Source organism: Quercus suber, unplaced genomic scaffold (assembly GCF_002906115.3).
Source record: "Quercus suber isolate HL8 unplaced genomic scaffold, Cork oak 2.0 scaffold_140, whole genome shotgun sequence".
Taxonomy (NCBI): domain Eukaryota; kingdom Viridiplantae; phylum Streptophyta; class Magnoliopsida; order Fagales; family Fagaceae; genus Quercus; species Quercus suber.
Window position 1 is genome coordinate 103,805 of NW_027069601.1, and position 27,031 is coordinate 130,835.

The 27,031-nt window shown below is 33.5% G+C and overlaps 2 protein-coding genes across 2 annotated transcripts; one reads left to right on the top strand and one right to left on the bottom strand.

Moving 5' to 3' along the window:
- Positions 1-433: 433 nt before the first annotated feature.
- On the top strand, positions 434-17,178 carry LOC112030081 (pentatricopeptide repeat-containing protein At3g59040). The gene is made up of 7 exons (XM_065776690.1): positions 434-585; positions 916-1,228; positions 1,633-1,923; positions 3,047-3,295; positions 9,695-9,819; positions 15,182-15,280; positions 16,486-17,178. Exons 1-7 carry the CDS (start codon positions 527-529, stop codon positions 17,060-17,062), a joined length of 1,713 nt encoding a protein of 570 aa, XP_065632762.1. The 5' UTR covers positions 434-526; the 3' UTR covers positions 17,063-17,178.
- A 7,290-nt stretch (positions 17,179-24,468) lies between these two features.
- LOC112004570 (class V chitinase CHIT5b) lies at positions 24,469-26,836 on the bottom strand. Its single transcript, XM_024036812.2, has 2 exons — positions 25,704-26,836; positions 24,469-24,893 (listed from the first exon to the last, which is right to left on the bottom strand). Exons 1-2 carry the CDS (start codon positions 26,806-26,808, stop codon positions 24,868-24,870), a joined length of 1,131 nt encoding a protein of 376 aa, XP_023892580.1. The 5' UTR covers positions 26,809-26,836; the 3' UTR covers positions 24,469-24,867.
- Positions 26,837-27,031: the final 195 nt, after the last annotated feature.

A 27,031-nucleotide genomic window follows, 5' to 3' on the forward strand; every position in this document is an offset into this window, starting at 1 on the left:
GCCTAGCTGACACACCCATTTCAAGGCCCTATTATCGTTGGCAACAAATAGCTATTCAACTTTGAACAATTTCGAATGCCAAGATTCACAACTATTTAAAATCCATATCAATTTTTTTTTTTTTAAATTTAAGTCATAATTTTTTTTTATATAGAAATTATGGACAAAACTTAGATACGGTATTTTATGTGCTATTCATTAGATTCACCTTTTAAGATTCAACCATGTGACTACTTAACTAAAAAAATACACTTTCATCTTATAAAAAAAAAAATCTACATAGCTAAATTTTAAGAGAGAAACCTAAAGAATAACACTTTAAGTACTATGATATGTTTTGGTTTTGTTCTTAAGAAGGCATTGAAATTTGTATGAGCTAGTAGAGGGTAGTTTGGACTTATTGAAAAAATATAAATTTGTCATAAGCCTTTCCGAACCCGAAGAAAGGCGCGCCCGGAGAATGAGGCAGAGCTCTGACTCAAGAGTGTCTAAATAGATAAGATTTTTTTTTTCTCTCTCAAACTCAATGCCTCAAACCTTATTTCTCAAGCCCTTCATTTCTTCAGTTCCTCTTACTAATTGCAGGTTTTCTCTCTCTTTCTCTCGTCGTCTAATACTTGAATTTGATAAACCCCAATAAAGAATAAACCCCCTTTATTCCTGTTTTCAGCCACTCTTTTTATTTTTCCATTAAGGGTCTTTGTTTCTGGGTGTCGCTGGTTTTTATCAAAATAGTGAGCAGTATTTTAATGTGATTGTGATGGTTGTCTTTATTCTAAACTGGATTTTGATTTTTTTTTTTTCAATATTCATTTCCCAATATACTATGTTGTTGCAATGAATGAGAATGTTGTTATGCAGTTTTGAGTGAATATGTAATAATTCATTTGTTGTTGCTGTTGTGTTATGTTGCAGTAATAAATCAATTGTAGTAAATAATGTGAGCAATGTAAGGATACGAGGGAGAGTGGGTGTTGTTGTTTGTATGGGAATGTTGGCACCCAGGAAGAGGAAGAAGAAGAAGGAAGGTTTGGAGGTATTCCGAGATGCAGCTGACGAAGCTGATCAGAAGAGTTGGAGGAGACTGATGACTGAAATTCAGGAGACGGGTTCTGCAGTTGCAGTGCTCAAACAACTTAATGTTAGTAACAAGGGCATTTCAAGAGACACGGTCCTTGGGACCTTGCTCAGATTTAAGCAACTAAACAAATGGAAACTTGTCATTGAGGTATCTATCTTCTATCTATAAATGTTGAAGATTTCTATTTACACAATCATAGAACTTTTCATGGTTTGACAGTGTGCATACATCCACAGAAACAAGCAAACAGATCATTCCAGTATATGAATTTTTTTTTTCAAAGATTACAACATAGTTATACTGTTGTCTGCCCAATAGTGTACATTAAATTTCCCAATATACGATTACCATACCATGAGGTCCTCAAACTAGAGACCGGTGTTATTTTCTCATTCAGAATATGAGCTACCATCTCTAACATACACAAACTTTCATTTTTGTGCTTTGGAATAAAATAAATGTACTATTCCTAAACTCATTACTTTGGTGGTCAATATATGCTTTTGATCTTCTAATTCGATGTTACATACTAGTCTTCTTTTGTATTGTAGATCCTTGAATGGCTCAGGGCTCAAAGCTGGTGGGTGTTTAGTGAACTGGATTTCCTCATGCTTCTAACAGCTTATGGAAAGCAAGGGGACTTCAACAGGGCTGAGAGAGTTTTTAGCTTGATGAATAAGAAGGGCTATGCACCAAGTGTCATATCGCACACTGCTCTTATGGAAGCATATGGAAGAGGAGGCCGATACAATAATGCTGAAGCAATATTTCGAAGGATGTTGTCTTCAGGCCCTCAACCTTCAGCCTTAACATATCAAATAATACTTAAGATATTTGTTGAGGTAAATTTTTTTTTTAAGCCCTATAACTTGATGCCAAAGTCTGTTGTTGAGCTTCTAGTTTGCTATCACGGTCGGTTTGGTCATCATTGAAATGTTCATATAAGGATAGTTGTTCCCCATTGTTTGATGTGGTGTCTTTGGAGGGAAAGAAATAGCAAGTGCTTTGAAGATAATGAGAGAACTATGCCATATCTCAAGTTATTCTTTTTTAGAACCTTATTGGACTGGTTGTCAGCTTTGAGAAACCAATCTTTTTTTTTTTCAATTCTTGATTTACTTGATTTATGTAATTCTTGGAATTGATTGTATACCCCTATATTCTCCTTGTGTACTTGGGTGTCTTTTTTTATATATCAATAAATCTTTATTACTTATCAAAAAAAAAAAAAAATTGGTACTCATAGAACTAGAACTTTAGGTTTAACTTGAAAAAATTTGAAAACAATAAATTTTGAAAATCTATTAATGAAAAAGACCATCTGAACTATGCCTGAATTGCAGGTCCTTTATGGCTGGCTCACAGCCTTCAACAAAATCTGATCTATTGAAGTTATGATCTAAAATTGTCACTACAGGCATTTTTGAGTCTTGACATAAACTGCTTTAGAAAGTAATAGTTTTCTGCCACTACTTTGAAAGTGAAAGTTGTTGATAGTCTTAGATTTGACTGAATTCTGACCCTACAAAGAACGTAATGAGCCTTGAATCCACAACTGAAAGTTGATGGAACTCTAAGCTTTGACTGGATAAAGACCTGACATGTTTGTTATGGCTATTGGACTTCCAACAACAATAACAAAAACAACCAAGCCTTAGTCCCTCAATATTTGGCGTTGACTATGGATTCTCAACAAACTAATCAAACTAATGAACACTCAAAAATGGTAGAAACTTTTTAAAATAGGTAAATTGAACACCTAGACACGTTGCATCCCCAACTTCATGTGTATCATAATATATTTATGATACCATACACAGAGATGGGATGAGTTTTCTTCTTCTTCTTTTATTTTTATTTTTTTGTGTAAGTTTTTTTTATATAGTGGGAGTGACTCTCTAACCTAAGATGTAATTCATAATTTAAATTATCTTGCAATTTCATGAGTGACTGTTGCTACTGCAGGGAGGTAAGTTCAAGGAAGCTGAAGACGTTTTTGAGACCCTTTTGAATGAGGAAAAATCACCTTTAAAGCCAGACCAAAAGATGTTTCACATCATGATCTATATGCATAAGAAGGCAAGGAATTATGAGAAAGCTCGAAAAGTATTTGCACTCATGGCTGAGAGAGGAGTTCAACAATCAACAGTTACTTATAATAGCTTAATGTCATTTGAGACTAATTACAAGGAAGTTTCAAAGATGTATGACCAGGTAAAATTAAGAACTTTCTGACTTATCTTTCATGTAACCGGAATATAATATGCACTGACAGTCACTAGCTAAAAATTATTTTGATTATAGACAATAAGCATGCAGCATTAGTACTCTAATATGCTGTTTCTAGACATTCTACAATTTCCATTATTATTCCTAGGAATTTGAAACTTCAAATGTATCTTTCATTATGAAATTCCCTCTTGATATAGAGATATTTTGTAATTAATTTTAAGAAATCACCAGCTAATATGTGTTTTAGCTGGTGAGCTATCTAAGAATAAGCTATATATCTATGTTTTACTTCCTTAATATGTTAAAAAAAATGTCCTTAAAATTCTTATGTTTTAGCAATGCTGATTTCCTTAACATGTTTAAAAAGAGTCCCTAAAATTCTTATGATTTAGCAATGTTGATGGATTTTTTTTTAACAAAATTTTTATTATATTTTTTGATAAGTAAAAAAAATTTATTGAAGAAGGAAAATAGGCAGACACATGGGATTTGTGCAGTCCAATTTCAAAGAATACAAATTATAAAAATAGAGAAATACGAAAATGAACAAGACATCAAAGGAATGTTGATGGATGTCCTTAAGGACAGAAGGATGAGCAGTCTCATTTATCTAGGATTGAGGTGGGTTTATATTAGTTGATACTGTTTCTTAAACTTTTGGTGGTATTAAATATGAATGCTAGCTAATAGGCTTGAAACAGTATTGGGGATGAGGTCTTGAGTGGCATGTTGGTGAGATCTGTGGAGGGAGGTTTCATAGTCGAGTTCCAAGTGGAGGGAGGAAATAGAGAAGCTCTAACTGTTTCACATCTTATGCTTGCTAATGACACTTTCTTGTTTTGTGATGTTTTAGCTTCTAATGTCTGGTAAATCCGTGCTATGATTTTATGTTTTGAAGCAATTATGGGCTTGGTGATTAACTTACTTCAAAACATAGATTGGCCACACTATTGGATTGTAAAGTGGGATCTTTACCGTATGAACTATTTGGCTACGTAGTTGGGTTCATCATATAAAACTAGTGCAGTTTGGAACATGGTTGTTGAAAGGACAGAGAAAAGGCTAGTTCAATGCAAAAATTTCTACCTATTGAAGGGGATCCTTATGATCTTACTTGAGTACATTATCTATCTTTCCAATTTGTTTTCTTTCTTTGTTTACTATTCCTATGCATCAACAAAATTTTCTGTGGGGTGGGAGAGATGGGGAATTCAAATTCCATTTGGTAAATTGGAGTGTGGTGTGCTCTCCCAAAAAAACTGGTGGTTTGGGAGTGAGGAACCTTCAGTCAGGCTTTGTTGTTAGATGTGGTTATGGAGGTTGGGAGAGGAGAGCCATCAGTTTTGGAGACATGTCATAGGCGCAAAATATGGGGTATTACGGGGTGATTGGGCTTCCAAAGTGGTTAGAAGACCCAATGGGGGCTTTAGCCTTTGGAACATTTTTTTTTTTTGATAAGTAATAAGACTTTTATTCAACAAGAAGAACGCAAACAGCCATTACAGGTGTTCATGATGGTGAACACAAAAAACAGCAAACAAAAACAACTAAAAACAGAATAAGAGAAGCAACTTAAGAAGCACTACTAAGGGTAGAAAAGAACTCCAAAGTAATACCTGGATGGGATAAATTTGCTGCCAATATTTGTTTCAAAATTGGGGATGGCAGGAGGGTCAAATTTTGGTATGATAGGTGGTATGGAGGAAGGGCTCTAAAGGATTCTATCCTAAGGCAACCGTTCATTGGTGGGTAAAAAACTTTGGGATAAGGTTCATACTTAAATTGTAGAGGTCAAATGCTTAAATTTTTGGGAATGATTGTTTTTAACATGGTACCAAAACAAGCAGTTCTCTTTATATCTGCCATTTAAGTCTATAATTCCACATATTGTGCCTTATTTTTGAGGGAAAGTCTGTGCCTACATATGAGGGGAAGTGTTAGAAGAATAATTGAATGATTAGATTTCCTACTTTCTATCAGCGTAATCCATTGGGATGAGTGGTAATTTAACAGTTTCTTTTTGAGGTTGAAATATCAATAAATCTTTATTACTTATCAAAAAAAAAAAAAATTGGTACTCATAGAACTAGAACTTTAGGTTTAACTTGAAAAAATTTGAAAACAATAAATTTTGAAAATCTATTAATGAAAAAGACCATCTGAACTATGCCTGAATTGCAGGTCCTTTATGGCTGGCTCACAGCCTTCAACAAAATCTGATCTATTGAAGTTATGATCTAAAATTGTCACTACAGGCATTTTTGAGTCTTGACATAAACTGCTTTAGAAAGTAATAGTTTTCTGCCACTACTTTGAAAGTGAAAGTTGTTGATAGTCTTAGATTTGACTGAATTCTGACCCTACAAAGAACGTAATGAGCCTTGAATCCACAACTGAAAGTTGATGGAACTCTAAGCTTTGACTGGATAAAGACCTGACATGTTTGTTATGGCTATTGGACTTCCAACAACAATAACAAAAACAACCAAGCCTTAGTCCCTCAATATTTGGCGTTGACTATGGATTCTCAACAAACTAATCAAACTAATGAACACTCAAAAATGGTAGAAACTTTTTAAAATAGGTAAATTGAACACCTAGACACGTTGCATCCCCAACTTCATGTGTATCATAATATATTTATGATACCATACACAGAGATGGGATGAGTTTTCTTCTTCTTCTTTTATTTTTATTTTTTTGTGTAAGTTTTTTTTATATAGTGGGAGTGACTCTCTAACCTAAGATGTAATTCATAATTTAAATTATCTTGCAATTTCATGAGTGACTGTTGCTACTGCAGGGAGGTAAGTTCAAGGAAGCTGAAGACGTTTTTGAGACCCTTTTGAATGAGGAAAAATCACCTTTAAAGCCAGACCAAAAGATGTTTCACATCATGATCTATATGCATAAGAAGGCAAGGAATTATGAGAAAGCTCGAAAAGTATTTGCACTCATGGCTGAGAGAGGAGTTCAACAATCAACAGTTACTTATAATAGCTTAATGTCATTTGAGACTAATTACAAGGAAGTTTCAAAGATGTATGACCAGGTAAAATTAAGAACTTTCTGACTTATCTTTCATGTAACCGGAATATAATATGCACTGACAGTCACTAGCTAAAAATTATTTTGATTATAGACAATAAGCATGCAGCATTAGTACTCTAATATGCTGTTTCTAGACATTCTACAATTTCCATTATTATTCCTAGGAATTTGAAACTTCAAATGTATCTTTCATTATGAAATTCCCTCTTGATATAGAGATATTTTGTAATTAATTTTAAGAAATCACCAGCTAATATGTGTTTTAGCTGGTGAGCTATCTAAGAATAAGCTATATATCTATGTTTTACTTCCTTAATATGTTAAAAAAATGTCCTTAAAATTCTTATGTTTTAGCAATGCTGATTTCCTTAACATGTTTAAAAAGAGTCCCTAAAATTCTTATGATTTAGCAATGTTGATGGATTTTTTTTTAACAAAATTTTTATTATATTTTTTGATAAGTAAAAAAAATTTATTGAAGAAGGAAAATAGGCAGACACATGGGATTTGTGCAGTCCAATTTCAAAGAATACAAATTATAAAAATAGAGAAATACGAAAATGAACAAGACATCAAAGGAATGTTGATGGATGTCCTTAAGGACAGAAGGATGAGCAGTCTCATTTATCTAGGATTGAGGTGGGTTTATGTTAGTTGATACTGTTTCTTAAACTTTTGGTGGTATTAAATATGAATGCTAGCTAATAGGCTTGAAACAGTGTTGGGGATGAGGTCTTGAGTGGCATGTTGGTGAGATCTGTGGAGGGAGGTTTCATAGTCGAGTTCCAAGTGGAGGGAGGAAATAGAGAAGCTCTAACTGTTTCACATCTTATGCTTGCTAATGACACTTTCTTGTTTTGTGATATTTTAGCTTCTAATGTCTGGTAAATCCGTGCTATGATTTTATGTTTTGAAGCAATTATGGGCTTGGTGATTAACTTACTTCAAAACATAGATTGGCCACACTATTGGATTGTAAAGTGGGATCTTTACTGTATGAACTATTTGGCTACGTAGCTGGGTTCATCATATAAAACTAGTGCAGTTTGGAACATGGTTGTTGAAATGACAGAGAAAAGGCTAGTTCAATGCAAAAATTTCTACCTATTGAAGGGGATCCTTATGATCTTACTTGAGTACATTATCTATCCTTCCAATTTGTTTTCTTTCTTTGTTTACTTTCCTATGCATCAACAAAATTTTCTGCGGGGTGGGAGAGATGGGGAATTCAAATTCCATTTGGTAAATTGGAGTGTGGTGTGCTCTCCCAAAAAAACTGGTGGTTTGGGAGTGAGGAACCTTCAGTCAGGCTTTGTTGTTAGATGTGGTTATGGAGGTTGGGAGAGGAGAGCCATCAGTTTTGGAGACATGTCATAGGCGCAAAATATGGGGTATTATGGGGTGATTGGGCTTCCAAAGTGGTTAGAAGACCCAATGGGGGCTTTAGTCTTTGGAACATAATACCTGGATGGGATAAATTTGCTGCCAATATTTGTTTCAAAATTGGGGATGGCAGGAGGGTCAAATTTTGGTATGATAGGTGGTATGGAGGAAGGGCTCTAAAGGATTCTATCCTAAGGCAAACGTTCATTGGTGGGTAAAAAACTTTGGGATAAGGTTCATACTTAAATTGTAGAGGTCAAATGCTTAAATTTTTGGGAATGATTGTTTTTAACATGGTACCAAAACAAGCAGTTCTCTTTATATCTGCCATTTAAGTCTATAATTCCACATATTGTGCCTTATTTTTGAGGGAAAGTCTGTGCCTACATATGAGGGGAAGTGTTAGAAGAATAATTGAATGATTAGATTTCCTACTTTCTATCAGCGTAATCCATTGGGATGAGTGGTAATTTAACAGTTTCTTTTTGAGGTTGAATTCTATGGACTACCTATGGAAGATGAAGGCAAATTCCTTGAAAATAGGAGATATAGTAAATTTGACTATTTAGATTGATCCCAATCAAGTCAAGATAATCTATTGGGGCAACTTTGGGGTGAGACGTGAACAGATTGATTTATGACCATTTAGTGTTGACTTTGATCAAGAGATACGTAGATTTGGGAAAAAGTTAAGTATCTGCATTGAGCAGGTTCTCCATGTGAAATCATGGAGTAGCAGTGTATGGCGTTTTGTCAAGTTGCAAAAAAGCTAGATTCTCCATGTGCAGTCATAACAATTTAACAGAACGTAAGAATAGTAATAACCCCCATAATGTCTAAGTGACACTACTAAAAATTTGATTAACTGGAATTCTGGTAGTGAGGTTGTTCCTCAGGTCAAGCCTTCCCAACCAATGGGGCATATATACAACCTTCTTGTAGATTTATTGGGTTTGATATACTGCCTTCTATTACAATTAACTAGTGAAGCTTTTTCCAGAAACAAAACCAAACATCTTGATCTTTTGCACCCCTCTCAAAGGTGCACTGAGATACCAGCCTATCATTGTCCAAAATTACTCAATCACTGGGTTCCATAGTACCCCAGAATCCTCTTCATCGATCCATATCTTCTTTATTCATTTTCAATAGGAGAGTTCAGGCTTCTCCAAAACTGACAATCAGAAATCAGTTAATAGTCTGACTGCATCAAACTATTGCAACCTAATTGTAAACATCTTTTTCTCAAATCCATCATTGCATTTCTTAAAGTATGTCTGTTAGTTCCCTGATACTGTTAGTCAGCATGTAGATAACACGTTCTCTATTGAAGTTCTCAAATATGGCATAAACCTGTAAGGAGATCCTTTCAGTTGTTCTGATTTTAAATGAGGTGGGTGGTGTTTTCTTTCTTGATGGACACAATTCATATGACAAACCAATATGGGAAAAATGGGTTTGACGTCTGTTTTGGATAAGACTTGAGGGTGTACAAGCCTGTTTATGTTGACATTTTTAAGGTAACCTTCTGTCATTGAATAGCGTTAGTAATGTATTTACGCTAGTGACATGGAAACATAATAAGTTAACTCATAATAATTGTACTTCATCACAAAAAAGAAGAAGGATACTTGATAGTTCTATGTAAATAGATCCTTTTGGTAAAGAGAACTGGTTTTTCAATGATCATGAAGTTGATATTTGTGCGGAAACTGTGGGCCAAGTGATTGACTTCATGCACCTAGCTGATTGTATTATCTCTTGATGAACCTGTAAATACCAAAGAGAAATTCTGGAATATGCCCTGATGCTTTGTGAGGATAGTTTTTATCTATTTATTTATTTTTAAATACCTCTTTGAATCTTCATTTTTCTGCGCACCCTGTCATTTAATCTCTTGTTAATATTACATTCATCAGATTTTTGAAGTATATTCATGATTTTTAGATGCAAAGATCTGGTCTTCAACCTGATGTTGTCAGCTATGCCCTACTTATTAATGCTTATGGGAAAGCGAGAAGGGAGGACGAAGCGCTAGCTGTTTTTGAGGAGATGCTCGATGCTGGTGTCAGGTGTGTAGGCACGTTCTTAAGAGCATTCACATCAGCTCATGCATTATACACATCTATTTTTACATTAAAAACTTACTTTTTCTATCTTACACATTCACTTTTACAAAACACCTACATCAGTTTATCTATTCTATCCCTTTTTTTATTTAAATAATCAATTTTATCCATTTTTTTATTATTTCTCTCAACTACCATTGGTAATACGTGCGGTCTCTCTTTCTCCTCTCATTTTTTCTAATTTCTTGTTCTCTCTCTATACCCATCTCCATACCCATCTCCATACCCACACATCACTCTCCCTCACAGCTCTGATCCCACCCCTCACTCTCCCTCACAACTCCGATCTCACCTCACAGCTCCGATCCCACCCTTCACAGCTCCGATCCATGATTTTAAATGAGGTGGGTGGTGTTTTCTTTCTTGATGGACACAATTCATATGACAAACCAATATGGGAAAAATGGGTTTGACGTCTGTTTTGGATAAGACTTGAGGGTGTACAAGCCTGTTTACGTTGACATTTTTAAGGTAACCTTCTGTCATTGAATAGCGTTAGTAATGTATTTACGCTAGTGACATGGAAACATAATAAGTTAACTCATAATAATTGTACTTCATCACAAAAAAGAAGAAGGATACTTGATAGTTCTATGTAAATAGATCCTTTTGGTAAAGAGAACTGGTTTTTCAATGATCATGAAGTTGATATTTGTGCGGAAACTGTGGGCCAAGTGATTGACTTCATGCACCTAGCTGATTGTATTATCTCTTGATGAACCTGTAAATACCAAAGAGAAATTCTGGAATATGCCCTGATGCTTTGTGAGGATAGTTTTTATCTATTTATTTATTTTTAAATACCTCTTTGAATCTTCATTTTTCTGCGCACCCTGTCATTTAATCTCTTGTTAATATTACATTCATCAGATTTTTGAAGTATATTCATGATTTTTAGATGCAAAGATCTGGTCTTCAACCTGATGTTGTCAGCTATGCCCTACTTATTAATGCTTATGGGAAAGCGAGAAGGGAGGACGAAGCGCTAGCTGTTTTTGAGGAGATGCTCGATGCTGGTGTCAGGTGTGTAGGCACGTTCTTAAGAGCATTCACATCAGCTCATGCATTATACACATCCATTTTTACATTAAAAACTTACTTTTTCTATTTTACACATTCACTTTTACAAAACACCTACATCAGTTTATCTATTCTATCTCTTTTTTTATTTAAATAATCAATTTTATCCATTTTTTTATTATTTCTCTCAACTACCATTGGTAATACGCGCGGTCTCTCTTTCTCCTCTCATTTTTTCTGATTTTTTGTTCTCTCTCTATACCCATCTCCATACCCACACATCACTCTCCCTCACAGCTCTGATCCCACCCCTCACTCTCCCTCACAACTCCGATCTCACCTCACAACTCTGATCCCACTCCGATCCCACCCTTTACAACTCCAATCCCACCCCTCACTCTCCCTCACAACTCTGATCTCACCTCACAGCTTTGATCCCACTCCGATCCCACCCCTCACAGCTCTGATCCCACCCCTCACTCTCCCTCACAACTCCGATCTCACCCTTATAGCTCCGATCCCACACATCACTCTCCCTCACAGCTCCAATCCCACCCCTCACAGCTCCGATCCCACACATCAACTCTCCCTCATAGCTTTGATCTCACCTAGCTCCGATCCATGCATCAACGAGCTCCGATCTCACCTAGCTTTGATCCACACATCAACGAGCTCTGATTGTTTCAGTCAAGTTCCGATCAGGCTCTGATCTGTCTCTTTGTTGTTTGTCCGTGTGGGTTTGTTTGTGTGTGGGTGTGTTTGTGTATCTCTTATGTGTTTTTTTTTTTTTTTTTTTTGAGCAAGTGAATCTTTGTGTGGATTTGTCTGTGTGGATGTGTTTGTGTGTGGGTGTGTTTGTGTGCATCTGAAGAAAAAGAAGAAGATGAGAAGTGGTGAAGCTACTGAGTTTGTTGAGAACGGAGAAGAGAGAGGAAAAAAGGAGCGAACAGAAATTAATAAAATAATCTTTACACAAGTTACAGTAACCGTGTAAAATTATACGGTTACTGTAGCTCGTGTAAAGATATACACAATTTTAGACATTTTTAGAAGCACTGATGTAGTGTATTTTTGAGGCAAAATGTGTAAAAACGGTTTTTTTTTTTTTTTTTTCTTTCTATTTTACATGATTTTACATCCACTGATGTGGATGCTCTAACTTTTCTTCTTTTATAGGGAGCTATAGGTCTTGAAAGTTAAATATGAAAAAAAATGGGTTGTATCAGTTGAACTGATTTAACCTGAAGCTCACTCAACCTGGTAAAGCTAAATTAGTTGGTGGGCTTCTTTGCACACATTTTTCTGTCTGAATTTGAAAGAATAAATTTGGCTTATCGTCTTTGTTTATTTTTCTCTTCTGGCGCTTTGGAGAGTTCAAAATCCAGCTCTCCCAAACGAGGTCAATAAAACATCATGATTGCATTATGAACTCAGTAAACCAACCTATAACTATATTGATACTTTAAGAAGAATTAGATGATGTCCCGCGTGCTGCGCGGATACGTTACAATTTCATTTGAAATCATTTTTATGTATATTAAGACCTACATATAATATTTATGTTTGTTCACAATATTGTTATATACTTTGAAACTTGATTTTCTTAATTCATATTTTATTAAAAAAAATTGTATAATACAATAACACAATAACAAATTATAATATTTATTGTTAAAAGAAAACTTTATTTTTTAAATTGATTAAATGATTTTGAAATCTATAAACACAAATTTAAGGCATAAAATACTTTTTAATCCTTAAATTACATAAATTTAAGCAATCTCCCAAATGCTTCCTCAACCACTCTATTCTCACAACCAAATATGAAGACCCCAATCTCAAACACCCAATTCATTATCTCAATGAAATTAAGGAAATCATTTGTAAGTAACATAAAGAGAATATGATTAAACAAAGAGAAATTGGATAAAAACAGTTCTATTTATCAAAATTTAATTGCCTTTAGTTGGACTTCCGTATCCTTTAAAAAATGAAAAACACTTTGAAATCACCATCAATTTTTACTTTTATCACTATGGCTCATACTGCACAAAATAGCAGTAAAAGAAACTGCAAAGAAACTTGCAAATTATGAGTTCTAAAAAAAAAAAAAACAAAAGAAGCCAACTTCATAAATAATCAATTAGAAGGTTTTTTTTTTTTTTCCTTGAGTTCTAAAACAAAATACATTTATGACTTTCCCAAACCAAAATCCCAAACACCCAAAAACTCAAAGCAAATCACAATCTTCACAAAATCCACAGCATCCAACTTCAACATCAAACTGTAAACTAGTCACGGAATTAAAAACGCAAGCTCTCTTCCTTGGTCATAGCCTACTCATACGGACTAGGGTCAAATGATTCAACAATATTGGAGTTATGTAGGTGTCGTTGAAAAGTTGAAGGTAAATGACATCATTTTTTGTCTAGGTGTATTTGAGATGAGATGTCATGAGGGTTGTGGGCATATAAAGGAGTAGAAGTGAAAATAGTGAATGAAAATGCAAAGAGTTTAGTGCATGTGAGAGAGAGGAAAAGTCTTGAAATGTTGAACTAAACGAAACAAATAGTAGTCTTGAAACATTGAATTAAAGGAAACAAAAAGTAGTCTTGAAACATTCAACTAAAGGAAATAAAGAGTCCCTATTTTTAAATTTGTTCTTATATCTAATGTGGTTTAAGAGTGTTTCAATTATCTTTAAAGAGTGCACCACATGGTAGAACCTTATGCTCTCCCGTGTGAGGTCTCTACTTTTATGAAGGTAATTTGTTTTTCCCAAAAATTAAACAATTTCTAAAATGATTTTTCTTCTTTCTATCTCTACCAATATATCATTCTATTATTTTTGGTGTAGTGTTTGATTGATATTATTCCTTTATGAGCTGGTTCATATTTTTTGAAATTATGTTATAGTGTGCTATGTTTTTCCAATTTTTTTCTCTACAGCTAAACTTTTGAAGTTTCAAATAAATTATTCAAATTCCTCGTTATTTTAAAGGAGGTTATCATGATAATTAAAACTCATAGCAAAATTAGTTTTTAATATTACTCAAATAATTGATAGACACATTCAAATCCATAGCTGATATTGTGTTTTGATATCAATTTAAATACTTACTTCCAAAATAGCTAAGTATTAACTCAGACAAAAATCAAACCAAAGTTATAAGAGGGAGAGAGACTACTTGTGTTGGGGAACTTAAAAATACAACACCTAAAGGTATTAACCTAAAATAGAGTTATAAAAAAACACAATGTTTTATCAATATAAAAAAGATCTGTAAGAAATAATAAAAAATTGAGAGAGAAAATAATCATTTTTTCAAGCGAGAATGTGAGAGATAATAACAAATTTATAGAAAATTAGATGAGAAGAAAAAAAAAAATTAAAAGATATAGTAATAAACACCACTTATAAAAAAAAAATTAATAAACTCCAAATTATCATAGTCCTGCTATGTAATAGAATACGACTATATTCGTATACACTATCTTTATAATACAATAGGATAACATTTATGAAATCAAATAAAAGAAAAAAGATAACAATTTAAAAACACAAAACTAAATTAGATTAACCCAAAGTAGAGCTCTAAAGAACACAAAAGTTAATCAACTTAAAATAGAGATGCAAGATTAAAAAATCCACCAAAAAATGGGGAAAAAAATTTGAGATATATATATATATATATATGTATGTATATGTATATATTTGTGGGAATTGGGAAAGCTATGTATAGAATGTGAGATAATTGCAAATTTGTAGTAAAATGATGAGAATAAGAAGAGGCAAAAATAAAAGAAGATAAAGGGATAGAGGAAGGGTGATATTAAGGTAGATAGTAGTGGAGAGATCAAAAAGTAAATGGGAGGGGAAAGTTTGGAAAAAGTGTAACAATAATTTGGGGATTAATAATAAGAAAAAGAGTTAAAAATATGAGAGAGAGAGAGAGAGAGAGAGAGGGAGAGAGTTGAAAATAGGTGGATGGTGTGGCTGCTGATGTGGCTCAACAGGAGTGTATTAATAATAAATGCTACGCTTCAGCTTTTAAATATATATAAATATAGATTGGGTTAGGAATTATTCGCCTTGTTTTTTGTCGGTTATTTTTTCAGGCAGAAGTCTGAACTTTTAGTTTCTGGGTTGGTTTTTGTTATGCTGATTGCTTTACCAAGACAAGCTGATGGCAACTGACTAGCCAATGGCTAACTACTATTCGTTTATTAGATATTTCTATTGGTTTTGAAGATTACAACACCTGTCATTTTGTCTTTTCTCCAGACCAACCCACAAAGCTTATAACATCTTGCTTGATGCATTTGCGATCTCGGGGATGGTGGAGCAAGCTCGCACTGTGTTTAAGAGTATGAAAAGGGACAGGTAATGTGATTACCTGCATTGTGATTACTCTACACTTTCTATCCCCAAATCACCATATGCACTTTATACAAGTTCAAATTTATTCATAGCAAAATTTTTTGAGGCTTCTTTTTGTTGATTTCTCAAAGACAGAAGCTCTTTCCGTTGTGCTCAATAATGTTAATAAGAATATAACCTACTCCTGCATGAACTCTTTTCAGAAGCTGACCTGTTTCAGATATTAGAAAATGATTTTGACTAGATATTTAATTGTATCTCTCTTTCTTTTTGTGAGGCTTAAATTGGTCCAGTTAATGAAGTACATAGGTTGGTATCATTGAGCTATATTCTGGAAGGACCTAGAAGTTGTTGGGTCCATGTCCTCCATGAGGTCATCCATGTCTTGTCATTGCTAACTCAATCTCAAGTCTTAAAACTTCTAGTGCTAATTTCTTTTTCAGAGATATTTTATATTAGGAATTGCCTAAGTATATCATTGCTAGCAAGTGATCACTCAGTGTTGTTACACTGCTATGCATGTCCATCCATGCGTCTCTCTCTAGATTGCCTGTTTGCCTGTGTTTCCATCCAGGTGTCTGTTGGTCCTGAGTCTGTTCGTTGGTGCAGTGTTGTTTCCATCCAGATGTCTGTTTGGTCTTTTCTGTGTTTCTTTTCCTTTTTTTCTTAAAAAAAGGAAAATAAATAATCCACTTCTACTATCCGTCTCTCTTTCTTTGTAGCATAAATTTCTCCTCAGACAGTGTTCATGGTGCATCCACCTATCCTTCTGCTTAATTCCTTCCCCCTTTCTCCCTTGGTATTTTGTTTTCTGTCTTGTATAGTAAACTGGTTCGCTTTGTACATTCTCTTTTGAGCATGAGGATTCTTTGTAGATGTTCATTTGAAACTCTTATTAGTCAGATAAAAATCCAGTCACCCTATATAGACTTGCCAAGTATAGAACCTCAAAAAACAGGTTCTCTGTAATCCTTTCAAGTGTCTGACAGAGCAAAGGATCATGAAGTACTTTTGTTACGACTATTATTCAATGTCAAGAATGGGAGAGTATTAATGCAATGACCAAATGCATGCCCTTCTGGATGGAAAATAATGTATAGGAGTAATGGATATTGACAAGGGTGCTTAACAGAGTGATAGCTGCCCATGTACATTTGCTGTCTTAATGACAAGTGTGCACTACTCTTTATCATTGTTTGCTTTTGCAGATTTACCCCAGATCTTTGCTCCTATACGACTATGTTATCGGCTTATGTGAATGCTTCTGATATGGAGGGTGCTGAAAATTTCTTCAGAAGACTAAAACAAGATGGATTTGAACCCAATGTTGTCACTTATGGGGCATTGATCAAAGGGTATGCAAAGATAAATAACCTTGAGAAGATGATGGAGAAATATGAAGAAATGCAGGCATGTGGTGTCAAAGCAAATCAAACAGTCTTGACCACAATTATGGATGCATATGGCAAAAACAGGGATTTTGGCAGTGCTGTTGTTTGGTACAAGGAAATGGAGTCTTGTGGGTTTCCTCCTGATCAGAAAGCAAAGAATGTTCTGTTGTCTTTGGCTAAAACAGTAGAAGAACAAGAGGAAGCTAATCAAATTGCAGGAAATTTGGATCAATCTAGCAATGAACATAGACTAAACAGGGTTCCCAGGTTTGTTGATGGGGATTCTGATGATGAACATGATGAGGAAGAAGGGGCCACTTCTTGTGATGAAAGACAAGATGAACTGATACTTTTGAATAGTGATCATGGAAGAAACTTAGGAGGCCTACTGTAAATTTAATATTTTTGTATTTTGTGTTACAGTTGTATTAGTCAGCCTTGAAAATTAATTTAACAGTTTTGATGGTCGAGTATGATATCTTTGAAAATACTCTACTTAGTTTAGTTGCACATTTTTTAGTAGTCCCATCTGGAGTAATTTGGTATTGTGCAGTTAAATTTTCTTCTAATGGACATTTATGAATTTTTACATTTAGTAACTAGGTGAGATCAAAACTACTTTAACTTTCATCGTACCAATAGATGGGTCTTTAAAGAAGCATACTCTTTGCTAAGAGTATTGTAACTCAACTTGCACCTACAGGTGTTGTTTTCAAGATTCAAATTTTCCTTTTCCCATTGTAACTTTTTGAAAAAAAGGTAAAGCATATTCTCTTTTAAGTCATTTTTTCTTTAAAATGGCTGACCCATTAACATTGTGGAAGTATGGATGTATTACCTTCTAGAAGGTGGTGATTGAACTGATGCAAGTTCAACACTGTTTCATTTATGAATTTATGATTGGGCATTCTGGCCTTTTGCCCTTAATTTTAAAAAAATTTAGCAATATGCCCCTGTTTTGAAACTATATAGGTTCGTGCCCCTGTTTCGATACTCGATGACCTTAAAATCGAGTTATGCCTGATCAAACTTAAAAAAAAAAAAAAAAAAAAAAAAATGCATGAAACTCGATTAAATGGAAAATCGAGTTCCAAAACGTCACTATAGGGGTTAAAAACGCCACTATAGGGATAAAAAACGCCGCTATAGGTCCACTGAAACCTGCATATAAAAAATTTTCCAGAAAAACGCCACATATAGGATTAAAAACTCGCTATATTTGGCCACTGAAACTGGCAAATAAAAATTTTTCCAGAAAAACGCTCACTATAGGGTTAAAAACGTCACATATAGGTTAAAAACGCCGCTATAGGTCTCCCTAAATATTGGGCAATCACACTTGTAAAATTTTTTGCATGAAACTCGATTTCCTAGAAATCGAGTATTTCATTAAAACTCGATTTAGGGTAATCAAGTATTGAAACAGGGGCATACCCCTATATAGTTTCGAATAGGGGCATTTTGCCAATTAAAAACATAAAAGGGGGTAAAATGCCAGAATGTCCATTTATGAATTTATGATTGGTAGAAGAAGTGTTCTTCTTGTTAAGTGCAGAACTGTTGAACGCTTTCCTTTTGGAGAGCCATTGTATTTGACGCTTTCTTCTGGAGTGGGAGAGCACTGTGTTTGAATATGAGCTGTTGATTAAGCCATTCATTTGTGGTTTTCTGCTGCAAAACTTTTTTTTTAGCTTTTTGAGAATGGGATTGTTTGAAAACATGTACCTATAATAAAATACACAGGACAACGATACATGTAAGACTATATGATGTAATTAATATAAATGGTGGGGGTTTAAGGTACACTAAGTGTAACTTTAAGAAATGACACACCACTCAATATTTTTTAGTTGAATGTGAATTTCGATAAATCCAATATTAGATTACATTATTTTTGTATATTTTTTATGCTTGCAAAATTTCAAAGTAATCAAGGATTAATAGACATGTCATTGATCAATTGTTTAAATTCAATTTTTTTTTTTTTAGTTTAAAATAATGCATAAAAGATGACTTTCTAGATCGAGTGGTATATAATATATGATTGGGATGAAAATCAGCATGTATATTAAGAAAATATAAAACATATAATCCAATAGTGAAAATTTTAAAATATGAATTCAATAATAAATTATTGGTGGTGTAACATTGCTTAGAATTATACTATGTGTAATTTTAATCCAACTCTAAATCCAACTCGTAATATATATATATATATATATTATTACTTAAAAACACTTTTAAAAAAAGAGGGAGATTTGATCAATATAAAATTGCAAAGAATTAAAGTTAAACTAAAAACTGAAAAGAAGATTGCGAGAACTAAAAAGTAATTTTATTTTTCCTTTTGAATAGAATCTAAAAAATAAATAAATTGAAAGAAAGAAACTTGCATTAATTGAAAAAAAAAATTTCCCTTAAAAAAAAGGGGGAAGGGTCCCCATAAGGACGAGTCGAGCAGTGTCATTAACCTAAAAAACTTTCTCCTTGATGAAAAATGAAAATATATTAATACAATGAATTGTAAAAACTCGTTAATGAAAAAGCAAGACTTTGAATTCAAATTAGACTACACCTTCCCTTAAAAATTTATGAAATGCACAAAGGTGGGGTCCTCACAATGAGACCATATGTATAATTAATGCAACAAATATTTGTTTTCCACATCTACTCTTATCAGTTAATGTCCCTCTACTGCTCAATCATTTGCGTATGATAATTGGGTTAAACCACGAATTTGGATCTGATTAGTTTTAAAGTTGATATTTAAAAAACAAAAAAAAGGGTTTTGATTGCATTCTTGGGAATCCGATCTTCAAGTACTGCCAAATGCCATTGTACATCTATGGAAATCAACTTATCCGGGCTAGAATTTTTGGTGATATTACGGCTGGGTATGATCGGAGATGTAGGGTGGTTTCACAGAGTCCCTGACAGTAAAATCATTCATGCATATACTAATATCTCAAATCAAACAAAAAGTTCCACACATACCTGCTTATGGTGCACACTATTGAATTTGGCTCCCAGCAAGAGTAAATCAACAATCAAAAAGAAAAACAAAAATAGGCTTTCTCAAAGATTTGCTTAGGAGTGCTCTCACATTTTAAATCCGCCTTTCACTAAGAGGTGGACAATGTTGTCCACTTTCTCATGGCTAATTTGTCCACTTTTTCTAAAAATGTGGTTAACATTGTCTACTTTTAGGAAGAACCCAATTACAAAGGCAGAATAGGTTTGGTCTGCTTAGCCCACGAGGGATATCAATTCAAATGTGGTGTTAAATAGGTGATGATGTCGTGTTTAGAACATTTCAATCAGTTGGATTTAAATAGGCGATTCTACGCTTATGCAATTAAATACTGCAAAACAGGTGAGCTTGATAAGCATTAGTCTCTTTTAGAACATTTCATTCACATAAGAAATTAGTAGATATAATTGGAGTTCAATAACGTGATACTTTTTCCTCTCATATGAATAGTGAATCCCACCAAAGGTATAATAAGTGAGACCTATTTAGATGTTCCGGAGCACGGTGACACAATGATACATAATTTCACATTCATAGTAAATCTCATTAATTAATAAATCTGTGGTAGAGTCTAAATGAAATGAAAGAACTGGAAATTATTTGTCACACGCACTACGTACTATGCATACATTTCAAGTTCTTGGCTCCTAATGACGTAGAAATAACTCAGATTTCATAGAAAACCAATACTGACACAAACTTACACACATACATAAAAGAACTGTAATTTATTTGTCACACACATACGTATTTCACTTTCCTCCAACAAATGATAAAGAAATCACTCGAACATAAAACCAACACTCTTACAAACTTACCCACATACATAAAAGAACTGCAATTTATTTTGTCACACACGTGCAGTTCATATTTCTCCTAACGATGGAGAAATAACTCAAATTGCAAAGAGAACCATTACTCTTACAGACATACACTCTTACATAAAAACATTTAGCGCGTATTCGCGCCATCCTCTGCATTTGAAGCTGCCAAACATAAAAACACAGCCTTGAGTTAGTGTAACTGCAAAAATCATGTTAAAGTTCTATCTAAAGGCAAAATTCATTCCAAAAGTATTATAGATAGCAACAAGCCAACAATCCACCCGACCAGCCTCTATAGTTCAAATCTGTGTTGATAAAAAAAAAAAAGATAGTATTCATGTTTTTGTAATATTCCAACTTTATGACAGCGGGATTTTAAGTTGAGTGATAATATTTATAATATATAAAAACTTATTATACAAAATTGACTAGCTACTTTAATTTTTGGTGATGCAAAATGCATTATTATTATTATTGTTATTATTATTATTAATTAATTAATTAATTAATTAATTAAATTTTGCATTTCCAATGCTCTCATAACCACTAGTCCACAACATATTGGACCTAAAATTTATTATATAATATATGATATCTTTTTAGGTTTTTTACTTATTTGTATTATTGATCCGGACTAAAATGTTAGCATTATCCTTCAAATCAATAATAACAGAGCTTATGCAAAGTTTAATAGGTGTTGACTTTTTATGTTTATTTTCAAACTACAATATTAGAACCAAAGAGTCCTGTAGATTAATAAGTAGCACATGTTCGAACGCATCTAGGGTTCCACATTACTAATCACACATACATGTATGCATTTTTATTTATTTTTTGCTTAAAAAAAGATTTTTAAGTGGACTGCATACATTATCTAAAACATGGACTCTCTCCTTTGTAATGACTGAGCTATTAGGCTTTGTGCAGTGTACATGTATAATGGACTTTACGGAATGAGTAATGTTGATTTATATTTCTTTCTTTTCAATGCTTCATTTAAGTTACTTTTTATTTGGTCTTTATTATATCTAGTTGGTTTCAATCTCTATTTATTGCATAGCTTTAATATATATATATATATATTTGTAATAGGATTTGAACACATGTTCTTGAGGCAGCAAATGAACCAACTAGATTTGTTAAAGATGAAAACAATGTACACATATGGCTGGAGGATGTCTCCCCAATAATTTGAAACCGGGTTCTTGAATTAACATTTTTTTGTATTTAATTTTCTTATTCTTTGTAAGTCATTGATTTTATTGCATGTGTTTTTTGATAAAGTTTATGACAGCTATTTTGTTTTTTTGAGAGTTTGATATGGTATTTCACTGTAATTATCAATATGTATTTTAAGAGTTTTAATCGGTAACATATACTCTTCCATGAATATAAATTAAAGAGAAATTTTTTAGCATAAAAAAGAAATAGTAAACTTGAAGAACCAAGTTGGTTGACTATTTGAAACCCACCTTGAAGAAGTAAAATTAGTAGCTTTTTGTTGGGTTAAGATAATTAAACATTTTTATTATTTAAAAAAAATAATTTCAAAATTATATATAAGAAAAAAAATATCTTATTCATGATATAAACATATTTACTGTTATATATATATATATATATATATAAGTAATTACTTATTAAAAGAGTGCAATAAATTAATATGTTTGTTTTTAGAATGCAAATATAAACATATTTACTGTTATATATATATATATATATATATAAGTAATTACTTATTAAAAGAGTGCAATAAATTAATATGTTTGTTTTTAGAATGCATAAGATTATTTTATTTTATTTTTTGTAATTTTTTTTTTGCCAATATCATGAAACAAAATTTGCAAGCTTTGCTTCAAACTTACGTGGATTTGAATTTGTCATTAATTGTTTTGAAAAATTTGTCATTATTTTTAATGTTTAGTAATTTAGATTGTTCTTAATTATTGAATTGAGATTTCCACTTAAATATGATTTCAATTGTTGTTTTTGATAGTTTTTAATTATTAAATTCAAAGTTTTTCCATTTAAATAGACATTGGTGATTAATTGAGCCTTAAAGCTCAATATATATATATATATTTGCATTTTATAATAGCTTAGTTTCACACAATATGCATTCATTATGTAACTTAAAAGTAAAATATTTATTTATTTTTATTATCTATTCTATTATTTAATTTTAAGTAAATTAAAAAGAAATATTTACATATGAATTTTGATTAAGTCGTGCATCACACAGGCATAATGATAGTTTCATTGTAAAACCCAGGTCTTGTACCACTTATTTTTTTTATTTTTATTTTTTTGTATTTTCCAATTAAATAGTTGTCCCACTATAAATGAGAAAGTATAACCTTTAAAAAATTGTGAAAAATAAACAAAAATTCAAAGTGCTAATTTTCTTTTAATTTCAAATTTGAGTTGAATTCTAAATCATATCATATCATATCATATACTATATTATATTATATAATATAAGTTGGTGTTAGGACATATATGTTTTAACTTGTTTAAGAACATACGTCACTTAGTTATGTAAATTGGCTAATCTTTTGACAAAACGCACTCTGCTTGTAATTGGGTAGTTCTAGGTGTTTTTAATACTTCAAGAAACAATGTTTCAAGGTCAAGTGTTGAAGTCATCAAGTCTGTCCAAGAAAAAGCAAGCTGAAGTGCAAAGTTTTTAAAGCTCGACACCTCTCGATAGCTACCTCGACACCTGCTATCTGTCGAGAATTAAAAAGTCAGAATTCCAATCTGATTTTCTTGGGATCCGTGAATATGTTTTTGGGCTTTCTTTTCTTCTAACCCTAAACATATAAAAGGATTATTTTAAGAGCCGTTTTGGTAGACACAAGTTGTATTATCATTGAGCAATCTCTGTTTATGCAAATTGTGCTCAACAGATAAGGTTCTTGACCTAGTTCATCTTCCATCAAGAAGTTGCTGTGTATTTGCACCATAGGGTTTTGTAACCAAGCATCTTCCTGCTATTCATCACGTGGATGAACTGAAGAACTTTGCAGCCAACCATTCTTCCTCAAGTTGGTGTTCTGAAGTCGCGTACTTGGATCCGCGCATTGGTTAGTCACGTACTTGGGAGCCGTGCATCAAAGGTGGAGACTGTCACTACAGATCAAGTCCAATTGGGTATTGGGGTAAGGGTTCAACTGTAGGTTGGTAAGGTACTTGGGATTCCTTTCTTGTAACCGCTTGATTTGATAATAGTGGAGTTTCGGGAGTGGTGACCTGAAAATCACCCGGTGGGGTTTTTGCCGTTAGGGTTTTCCCCATTCGTAAACAAATCACCGTGTCATTTATTTTTTCCGCTGCATATTTAGTATTTGGTGATTTGTTTGTGCTTCCACGTATTTGCATGTTAAATTGATTAATTAATAACTTGGCTAATTAATTAATTAATTAGGGTTAATCACAAGGGGTCATTCAGATTGTGACCTAACAGTTGGGTTTAAAAGCCGTAGTTAGACCAAGTGGCTACACCAAATTGCAGTAGTTTTTTTAGATAATTACAATTTAAGAACAATAAGTTAATTGGTCTTATCAACTTTTCTTCTATTGCTTCAATTATTTGGATAGACTAAAGTATAATAGTTTATAGCGAATTATTATTATTATTATTTACTTTTACACTTTGTTCTAATTCTATCTTATTTGATTTTTAAGGAAAAATACACTTTATTCTCCTAAACTATACCCCATATTATACTTACCCCCTTAAACTATGCGAATGCACGCTTAACCCCTGTAAACTATTACCCCTGCATATTTTGCACCCCACCGTTAGTTAGTTGTTAATTTGGACGAAATTTAGAGCCATATGACCTGCCCGTGACATTTGCAATAATAAAAAAGACTGAATTATGATCAAGGATATGTGATACACTCATACACATTTAAAGAAAAAATAAATTGATTACACTGTTGTTTGATTGTAAATTGTAATAAAATGAAATTAAAATTTGACAGTAGAATAAAATATGAGCACCAAACACATGCAAGAACATACATATATGCATTGAGTTTAATTTTGTTACAACAAACAAACTCTCTCTTACACATATGCACACATGCCTATTGATGCATATTATATTATTTATTGACTGTACGTAGGTAGTAAATAAAAAAAAAAAAAAAAAAAAAAATCTAAATCAAGCCTAACCATACGTCAAGAATTTCACTTCTTCTAAAATTATACACGATTACACTCGAATAGATGGTTTTACTATAAAACACGTAGAATATGGTACTTGATATCCGACAGATAGTTGAAATCTCCTGATCAGAGCTCACATCAGGGAAGATAAGGAAACTTCATTCTCATTAATCTTGGATCCATGCCCTCGATGCTGCATATTAACAAGTTATAACCAAATATTAATTAATTTAATGAAAAGTTCATAGTATGTCGTGTTATAACTAAATTGCTCTTCCACTCTACCAGAAAAAGACAAAGAATAAAGTTAAAAATTTAGAGTACATTAAATTCGAGTAATTATTATTAAAAGATATATATATATATATATATATAGCAGTTATTGTCCTCTTTGGCTCCTGGTCTCAAGGTTTTGCTCAATCCCACATCGGGGAGAGACGCCTCCCACATGTGCCTTATAAGCTTAAGCTCAAGACACGTGAACCACTGCTACACATGTCAGCTCATGGCCTCAAGGTTTTGCTCAATCCCACATTGGAGAGAGACGCCTCCTACATGTGCCTTATAAGCTTGAGCTCAAGACATATGTGTACCACTGTTACACATGTGACCTTGAGGCTAGGAGGCAAAGAGGACAATACCTGCTAATTGGGGGCTGAGACAAGAAACCCTAATTTTTTTTTTAGAAGAAAAAAGAAGTTTAGTGTGTGAATAGCAGGTATTTTTTTTTAAAATGAGAATGTATGGTGACACCAAATTGTCACGGACGATTTCACCAAAGTTTTTGTAGGTTATAGTGAGATAAATTTGTGAGAGAGCACTTGACATTTTTGTTAAAGGATAAAGGTTTTGGCCAAGTGCTTATGTGCATTGTATTTATCAAAATTATGATACTTTTATTCACGTATCATAATCTTTGACAGATCCAATGCATGAGCACCAACCCGATATTTCCTCTCTGAAAATTTTAGTATTTGGAACAAAATATATTGAATGAGATTACCTTGTGCTGTGACTTTCCATTCGGTATCATAGCTGATGGCCCAAAAGAAATATCCACGAAGCCCAAGTGCCTGAGCAAACCCAACCTTCACTGTTGTAGACAGAGCATCATCATACCCAACCCACAATGACCCAACATAAGAATAAGTAGACACAGTATTCACATCATATGCTATAGTGGCATCATTCTTCTTATTAAACTCCACCACCTCAGAGTAAAGAAGCACACCATCATCTCCTGGGCCCACACCGACTGCTGGTGCTCCTACTCCATGCAATTTTGGGTCTTTGAGCTTCCATGATTTTCCATAGAGTGGCAAGCCCATGACTATCTTGTTTCCAGGTACTCCAGCCCTGATCCAAGACTTAAGCCCATAGATTGAGCTCAAATTAGTGTTTGGGTCAAACAATGCAGCATGGGCCCCAGTTGCAGAAGTGTTCCATGACCCATGATAGTCATAACACATCACATTGACCCAATCCATGTAGTTCTTAATCGCAGCCGCCGGATAGGAGCGGCGGTCACCGTATACGAGGAAGTCCGCCGAGTAGTACACGGCGGCGGTGAGCAGTAGAGGGGGCCTATGTGTGATCCTAGCCTCCTTTTCGATTGCATAGCGCCACTCTTTTAGTAATTGGGCAAAATAATTCATTTCCTTTGGGCTTTCAGGGAATTCCCAGTCCAAGTCAAACCCATCAAACCCATATTTACGTGCAACATCAATAGTAGCATTTATGAAGATTTGACGTGTCAACGCTTTGGATGCCATGCGACCAAAACGGTCTGGATCAACATCGCCTCCACCAATGGAGTAAAGAGCCTTCACAGGTGGGTTTTTGTGATGAAGGGTGGTGGCGAAATTTGAGAGGTTCTTAGCTTCTGAACTTGATATGTTGAACTTAAAGGTAACGTTGCTAGGCACGAGAAAAGCATAGATGATGTGAGTGAAATATGATGTGTTTATAGCCGAAGGTGGGAGATTATCTAACGCCCCTGAAGGATAATAACCAGCTTTGACCACTGGATGTGATGCTATGACACATCCGGTGGAGATGTATACAGAGAATACTATAAAAAGGAAGTACACAAAGTTGAAGCTTGCCATAGTTTGAAATTGAATGATCCTCTCAAGTGGAGTTATCATTAAGAGAGTTCAAGATAGAGTGTTATATAGGGAACATAAAGCTGTGAAACAGCAAGGGGATTTGACTTTTCTTTGTAGAGGGCTCTGAGCTTTGAATTTTTTAATTTTTTAATTTTTAATTTTTTTTAATTTTTTTAATTTTTTTTGTGTCAACTTTGAATGGCTATGTTCATCTTTGACCCTA